This window comes from Carya illinoinensis, chromosome 4, assembly GCF_018687715.1.
Source record: "Carya illinoinensis cultivar Pawnee chromosome 4, C.illinoinensisPawnee_v1, whole genome shotgun sequence".
NCBI lineage: Eukaryota > Viridiplantae > Streptophyta > Magnoliopsida > Fagales > Juglandaceae > Carya > Carya illinoinensis.
Genome location: NC_056755.1, coordinates 35,755,063 through 35,762,706, shown reverse-complemented (window position 1 = coordinate 35,762,706; position 7,644 = coordinate 35,755,063). Strand labels below are relative to the sequence as shown.

The following is a 7,644-nucleotide window of genomic DNA, read 5'->3' as shown; positions in this document are numbered from 1 at the left end:
TTGATTTGGGAAACTATTGGGATCCTCACCCACTTTCGGTAACATTTGGATTTTAGTAATATTAATATATTTCCAACTAAATTAGGGAAGACTTTTATCTCTTTTTTTTCAGTAACTGGGCTATGCATACCTTAACTTGGGTAAAGATTTTCGAGCAATTACAATATGCAGATGACATTTTAAAGGGAAAACTATATCGAACATTAGTTTATAAACAAGAAAGTTTACCATTATAACTATATTTATTAAAATATATTTTAGTTTATATCCTGCATCCTCATCCCAAAGGCTACTCCCACTGTTGGGAGCTCCAGCTGGGGCTTCCGCTAATGTAATTTTGAGATTTTTTTTTTTTTTGTGTATTTTTTTACATCTATTTTTTAATACATTTAAATATTTTTTTAAAAAATAAAAAAATTTATAATATTATTAAAAAATACTTATTTAATCATTAAGTAAAAAATAATAATAAAAAAAAATTAAAAAAAAAAAATGAAAGCAGTAGAAACCAATGGTAAAACCCATTGCTAAGAGTAACATTTTCCCATCCCAAGAGCAGAAACAAAATGACAAAATAAGTTGGAACTTGTCTCAATCACACATCTATCAAAACGATTGATTAGAAAAATTTTTCTAGATGACAAAAGGTTAGACAGCATATACGACCTTTACCAGCAATCGACGGACCAGAATTACCAAAAAATAGTATTTTTAAGATATTTTTTTAATATCATCTGACAAAGCAATGTTTAGATGTCCTATAAAAATAATTAACAAACAACTCTCTCTCTCTCTCTCAACCATTAGTTTATTTTATTTTTTATTTTTTTGAAATACTCAAGCATTAGTTTATAAACAAGAAACGTCCTATTATAAATGTAGTTATCAAAAATAAAAATTATTTTTTATCTCCTGCATTATCACCCAAAACCAATAATACTCTCTGATAAACCAATGTTGGATTATCACAATAATTAACAAACAATCCTCTCTCTCTCTCTCTCTCTCTCTCTCTCTCTCTCTCTCTACTATGCTTTAGAGGTTCTATTGCTTACTGATAATTCATAACAGAAATTCTACATCAAGAACATCTCCACAGCAACAAAATTTGTCACCAAAATTTTTCTCAAACCCTCAAAAAATAGAAGAAACAAGTCCATGTTCAAAGCAACCAGCATCATCTTCCTAGGCTTAGCCACCTCTTTCAGTTTCCTTCTGGTTTCTCCCCCTTCAAAATCTTCCTATCACTCCCTATTCACATCTCCTTCTCTATCCGACAACTTTTCAATATCAAACCACCTACACACCCTCACTCGCCGGCCTCATGTTGCTGGCTCTGAGGCTAATGCCGAGGCGGCAGCCTATGTTTTGTCCATCTTTACTTCCAGCAACATCCAATCACACATAGCATCCTATGAGGTGTCTCTGACTTACCCTGTATCTCGTTCCTTAACATTAGCACGTCCACCTCCAGAGCCACCCACTACGTTCAATCTTCGCCAAGAAATTTATGATGGAGATCCATATGCTGATGTAGCAGACCAAGTTCAGCCTACCTTTCATGCATATGCAAAGTCAGGTAATGTCTCTGGACCTGTGGTTTATGTGAACTACGGACGAGTGGAAGACTACATGACACTGAAAGAAATGGGTGTAAACGTCTCGGGTGCTATTGCATTGGCAAAATATGGAAAAATATACCGAGGAGACATAGTAAAGACTGCATATGCAGCAGGCGCTATAGGGGTATTGGTGTATACAGATCGAAAGGACTATGGCGGTGGGGGAGGGGATGTGCGGTGGTTCCCAGATGATAAATGGATGCCACCAAGCGGAGTACAGGTGGGATCAGTTTACAAAGGACTCGGAGACCCTACTACACCGGGATGGGCGAGCACTAGAGAATGTGAAAGGTTATCAGAAGAGGAGGTAGAGAAAGGAGGGGATGTTCCCCTCATTCCATCATTGCCGGTGTCAGCAGCAGATGGTGAAACAATCTTGAGATCCATTGGTGGACAAGTTGCCGATGAGGACTGGCAGGGAAGTAAAGATGCACCTACTTATAGGCTTGGACCAGGGCCAGGAATTGTCCATCTCAATTACACTGTAAGCTCAAACTAGGACACAGCATCTATAAATTTTTATGCACATTGTAGAAACGTTGAATCTAGCCCTAGTGATAAAATCAGAGGAAAACTAGAACCAACAGCTGCTTTTGGCTTGCTTAATTGCCACCCTGGATGTTATTTTCAGGGAAAGCAAATCATAGGGACAATTCAGAATGTCATTGGTGTGATTGAAGGAGCAGAAGAGCCAGATAGGTATGTACAATTTCTTTCACAAACAAAAGGAAGGAATGGCTAAATTTCCAGTTCAATATGCATCCAACAAAGGAAAGCGCGCATAAAGTTCATGCCATGCTTTAGTAACTCATCATAGCATAACAAAAAAGTCACACAACTACCAAACTCGTAATGTTTAACTCACAAATTTTACAATTATTTGTAGATTTGTCATTCTGGGTAATCATCGAGATGCGTGGACATTTGGAGCCGTTGATCCCAACAGTGGCACCGCAGCGTTGTTAGAGGTAAACTTGATTCCATTAGATGGCCTTGTCAAGTATCCACCCGATGCAAAAAAATACCAAAACAGCACCACCTGATTTTGATACTTACCGTAGATTGCAGAAAGACTGGGGAAAATGCAAAAAAAAGGATGGAAACCTCGAAGAACAATTGTGTTGTGCAATTGGGACGCTGAGGAATATGGACTGGTCTTCTCTCTCTCTCTCTCTCTCTCTCTCTCTCTCTCTCTCTCTCTCTCTCTCTCTCTCTCTCTCTCTCTCTCTCTATATATATATATATATATATATATATATTAACCAAACTACTGTATTCAGATAGGATCCACAGAATGGGTAGAAGAGAACAGAGAAACACTAGCTTCGAGGGCTGTTGCTTACTTGAATGTTGACTGTGCTGTATCTGGACCAGGATTCCATGCCTCTGCAACCCCCCAGCTTGATGAACTACTCAAACGAGCAACTCAACAGGTATCTCAAACGCACGAATGCTGTGTAAACTAGCAAGAATAAGCATAAGGCATGGTAGCAGGCTAGCAGCTACAATAACCCGGTAGCAAAAGCAACAATTAATAACCCCTACCAAGAGTTTTTGTTCTGATATCACCACTTCAGTCCTTACAAATAGTATTAGCAGCTGTATACACCCAGAAACAATGTAAAACCAAAAAGGGTTAAATTACTTCTCAACCTGAATTATTTGCTATTTTACATTTTGTTCTCCAAACTATCAAAATCTATAGTTGGACTCTTTAACTAATGCCAACAGGCAAATAATACCCTGGGTTAAGATCTGATGGTCAAAATGGAGGAAAACATGTGATGCATCAAACCTTAACGGAGTTTGTTATTTGCCTGTTAAGGTAATTAGAAAGTGCAATGTGGGGGTTTTTGTAGATAAGAGTAAGAAGTGTTCTTAAGCCAATAAAGTTTTTTGGCAAAATTATAATCTATCTGGAGTTCAATCCCTTCCTGGTTCATGCCAAAAGAAATATATTTATCTGTTGCTGCTGTTATCTCACTTATCTCAACTGAACTAATTGATATTTGAAGGTTCAAGACCCAGATAACTCATCACAATCTATTTACGATTCGTGGGTTAGTTCCAACAATTCTCTCCTGGTAAGAAAAGTTCAAATGCCTAGTAGCATCAACTTGACATTATAGTAAAGCTGCATTGTAGTAATTCTTCCTTTTAAGAATTGCTAGAAACAAATCCATACTTTTAAGATAGAAATAAAGATGCATTGTATTAATTCTTAACATAAAAGGTGCAATTGAGTTTGTTTCTAGCAAACCACTCAGTCGTATTTAATTGCACGTCTAACTTATTACCAAAAACAGATAACACAAAGGCGATGACTTTTATATGGTGAATCTTGAAACTTATTTGGTTAATTATTTAGACTCATTAACCTGTACTTTCTATACAAAGATCGAGAGGCTAGGAGATGGAGGATCAGATTTTGCAGCTTTTGTGCAACATGTAGGAATTCCAGCAGTTGCAATGTTTTTCGGAGGAGGTAACAAGTACAAATTCTGTTCTTTTCACATAATTCTTTAGCTCATAAGATGATATATGCATATATCATGCATGCTTGCACACTGCATGAACCACTTTTCTGCTAAAGAAAGCAACAGCTTGTATAATTCTGAGGATAGGTATAAATAATTTGATAATTAAAAAGGCTCCACTATAAAATTTCTTTCCCCAAGTGAAGCAAAACAAACAAAAGGAAAGAATTAATTTCAAAGTGTTGAAACTCAAGCAATGGTATCATATTTAACGAATACATGACAACCACCTGCTATAAGCAAGCTCATCACATTGTAAATTCATAGGTCATTACTAAAGGGGTTTTCTAGATAACATCACAATATAACCAAATCCTCCAACCTACTACTCTTTGAACAAGGTCCTCACCTAATTAAGAACATGGCACAGCTTCAGAGAAAATCTTCAAGTTTCTCACATTCAAGAAATGAATTACTCTGCAGTAGTAGCTAAACAAAAAGATTTTGAAATATATGCATGGTTGATCACCTAAATGAACTTTTGATCTTCCTGAAAGGAAACAACTTATAAATACCCAGCCAAAATTAACCTCAAACTGATACATCCAAAGTTTAATCACAAAACTTACCAAGGATGAAAAAAGTGATGTTCAATATTGTAGTAAGCAACTACACACCATTACCTTAATAAGTTTCAAAACATCAAAACATTTGGTCCATTAGTAAATTATAAGTGGGTGTAACATGGAAGCGTGCTATTTAGAAGTTTCATGACTTGCCATTAAATAGTTGTCATCAAGTGCAGGTTACCCTGTATACCACTCAATGTACGATGACTTTATCTGGATGGAAAAATATGGTGATCCAATGTTTCGTAGACATGTTGCAGGTGAGATAAAAGTTTTACCTTTCAGCATAAAAAACAATTTGGATTCCTTCATAACGCAAAAAATAGCTTCTGAAGTATTCCTTGATTATTGCTTGTTCAGCATATACTCCAAGACAAGTGAAAAGAAAAAGGACTAAAAACTAGCAGTTCATGTCCAAGATTCTTTTTTTTTTTTCAATAAAAAATATATTTTTTTTCAATAACCCAGTTTTTTATTTTTTTTCATGTACAGGATTAGTTTCTAGCTAGAAACTAACATTTTTCCCTTTATTTGGTCTCAACTACCCAAAAAATTAAATTCTATCAAATTTGTTTCTTGGAAAACAGTGGCAAGTGTTTGGGGTTTAGTAGCTCTTTGGTTAGCAGATGAGGAATTTTTGCCTTACAACTATCTCTCCTACTCACAGGAGCTCCAGGTATGCTAATGTTAAATTTTATCAAAATAAGCACATGTAGTCTTGGAAAACAGAGGCAAACATTAATACAATGAATTGAATCCATGAAATGAATAACAGATGTACACGAAGGAGTTAGAAGATAGGATCTCAGATAAGAATGTGAGCCTAACCCCTTTGTTCAAGTCCATAGAGGAGCTCACAAAAGCAGCCACCACAGTAAACAACCAGATCAAGGTATAAGATTGAGTTTCTATATTCTTTGTTGAAACAAATAATACTTGATATCTCAAAATCATGAAGTACGAATTTCTAGGAAATGAAAGAACGAAAAGGTTGGGCGTCAATATGGAATAAAGATCCGTTGAAGGTGAGAGAGCTCAATGACAGACAAATGATGACAGAGCGTGCATTTACAGACCGAGATGGACTCTACGGAAGGTCATGGTATAAGCATTTGGTATGTTTGTCTCAACCAACTTATGAATCCGTAATTGAATTTGGTATAGTTTTCAAAAGCTCAACATAAAAAGAGAAAACTTTCCAGAAATGAGAACTGAATTGATTAGACCATTTGAATATCTTGCCAAATCTATTATTTTCTCTTTTGCAGATTTATGGGCCCTCGGAGCACGATGACTATGGATCCAGCTTCTTTCCCGGGATAGATTATGCCATTGAGAAGGCAAAGACTGAGAATACTACAGAGACATGGCATTTAGTACAACGTGAAGTTTGGAAAGTCTCTCGAGCTATCAGACATGCTTCACTAGTTCTCAAGGGCGAACTGACATGACTATGCACATACATGTTCCACAACGTAATAAAGGCCATGCAACTCAAACATGTTTTCGTAACTTAATCTGATAATAGAACCATCTTTTTCCAAGTTTTTCTTCAGACTATGCTCGCTTCAGGTCCTCACCATCCAAATGCTCGAAGGAACAAAAACATAAAAGAAAGCAATCACTGTAAGTTAAATGATTCAAAAAATTCTTGAGACTAATTGACTAATTGGTGAGATATGCAATACTCATGTCAATATACCAGGAAGCATGCAGAAGCAGAAGTACAAAGTAATCACCTTAAAAATCTAGCCAATTCTTAGATTCACACTCATTTCATGGGATGCGTATAAGTTAAAAAGATCATCATATATCATCCAACACCTACAATCTGCTATCTAATCCTACATGCTTACAGAAACCAGGGGTCAAATTCCCGCCCCCCCCCCCCCCCCCCAAAAAAAATAAAAAGAAGAAGAAGAAGACAAGAGAACAAAGTCAAAGAGAAGGGGTACATCACCTGGAAGGAATAAACATGAGGGTGTGAAGGGCACAAAAAATGTCTTTCATCTGGAAGAAACAGCTCTCATAGTTTTTAAGATCAATGGAGTCACCGTGCTTGAAATAAACCTTGACAAGGCCCCTGTCGTGTCTGCGCAGAGTCAACTTGAAGAGGTGGCCCTGGTCGATAACCTTCTTGAGGACAAGGTTGTAGGAGGATGGCATGTCGAGGAGGTAGTACTCGCTCCTGTTTTTAGTTTCTGATCAAACCATCGTCTCCTCGGATTTCGGAAGGCAGTGATTTCCTGCAATTTGTTTTTTATTCGATAGCTCGCCGTATTAGCCCCGGTTAACAAATTGGGTAATGATTGGCGGACAATTCATTCATAATTTATAAATAATTTCAAATATAATAATATTTTTTTATTATATTTAAAGACATCAAGTCACAAAAACAGTCCAAATAAAATTTAAAATAATATTATTTTATTACATAATATACAAGTTGTTAACTAGATGTAAGCTTATCATTTTCCTGTTAATTTAGGTGGAATAGTAATTAAATGTTTTAAATAATAATAAATAAAATATTATTATAATATAAATTTTTAATATTTATTTTGTATTAAAATTTTAAAAATTTAAATTATTTATCATATTTTATATAAAAATTTAAAATATTTATAATAATTAAATAATATAAATTGAGTTGAGACGTTCTTAAATAGTAAACTCACACACTTACAAAGTACCGAGACTGAATGAGAGTTTGGGTAAAGATTAATGAAATAATTTGTTAATAACTTAATTGTAATTAAATAATGTGAGTTAATATAATTTATGGAATTTTGAAAAATGAGAAGAAAAAGATTGAATAAAAATAATATAAAATTAAAATATTTTTCAAATATTATTTTTATTTTAAAATTTGAAAAAGTTGATTTATTTTTAATATTTTGTTTGAAAAAATTGTAA

At 35.0% G+C, this 7,644-nt stretch overlaps 1 protein-coding gene and 1 long non-coding RNA gene across 3 annotated transcripts; one reads left to right on the top strand and one right to left on the bottom strand.

Moving 5' to 3' along the window:
* Nucleotides 1-986: 986 nt before the first annotated feature.
* On the top strand, nt 987-6,272 carry LOC122308122 (probable glutamate carboxypeptidase LAMP1). Of its 2 annotated transcripts, XM_043121294.1 has the most exons (12): nt 988-2,106; nt 2,254-2,321; nt 2,509-2,590; nt 2,684-2,776; nt 2,903-3,055; nt 3,638-3,706; nt 4,020-4,107; nt 4,905-4,988; nt 5,316-5,404; nt 5,504-5,620; nt 5,700-5,843; nt 5,997-6,272. In XM_043121294.1, exons 1-12 carry the CDS (start codon nt 1,159-1,161, stop codon nt 6,177-6,179), a joined length of 2,118 nt encoding a protein of 705 aa, XP_042977228.1. In that variant the 5' UTR covers nt 988-1,158; the 3' UTR covers nt 6,180-6,272. The 2 variants fall into 2 exon arrangements, with proteins under 2 accessions (XP_042977229.1, XP_042977228.1); XM_043121295.1 differs by lacking the exon at nt 3,638-3,706 and having other exon boundaries at nt 987-2,106.
* LOC122308124 lies at nt 2,312-7,013 on the bottom strand. Its single transcript, XR_006241923.1, has 3 exons — nt 6,689-7,013; nt 3,168-3,221; nt 2,312-3,075 (listed from the first exon to the last, which is right to left on the bottom strand). It is a non-coding gene; the product is annotated as an uncharacterized LOC122308124 (long non-coding RNA).
* Between the last annotated feature and the right edge of the window lie 631 nt (nt 7,014-7,644).

What these genes read in the sequence shown, in the direction of transcription:
- LOC122308122 (XM_043121294.1), top strand. Translation starts at nt 1,159, where the DNA reads ATGTTCAAAGCAACCAGCATCATCTTCCTAGGCTTAGCCACCTCTTTC. An exon ending in GCACCGCAGCGTTGTTAGAG is followed by an intron (nt 2,591 to 2,683) that starts GTAAACTTGATT and finishes TACTTACCGTAG; the next exon opens with ATTGCAGAAAGACTGGGGAA. An exon ending in CCTACTCACAGGAGCTCCAG is followed by an intron (nt 5,405 to 5,503) that starts GTATGCTAATGT and finishes AATGAATAACAG; the next exon opens with ATGTACACGAAGGAGTTAGA.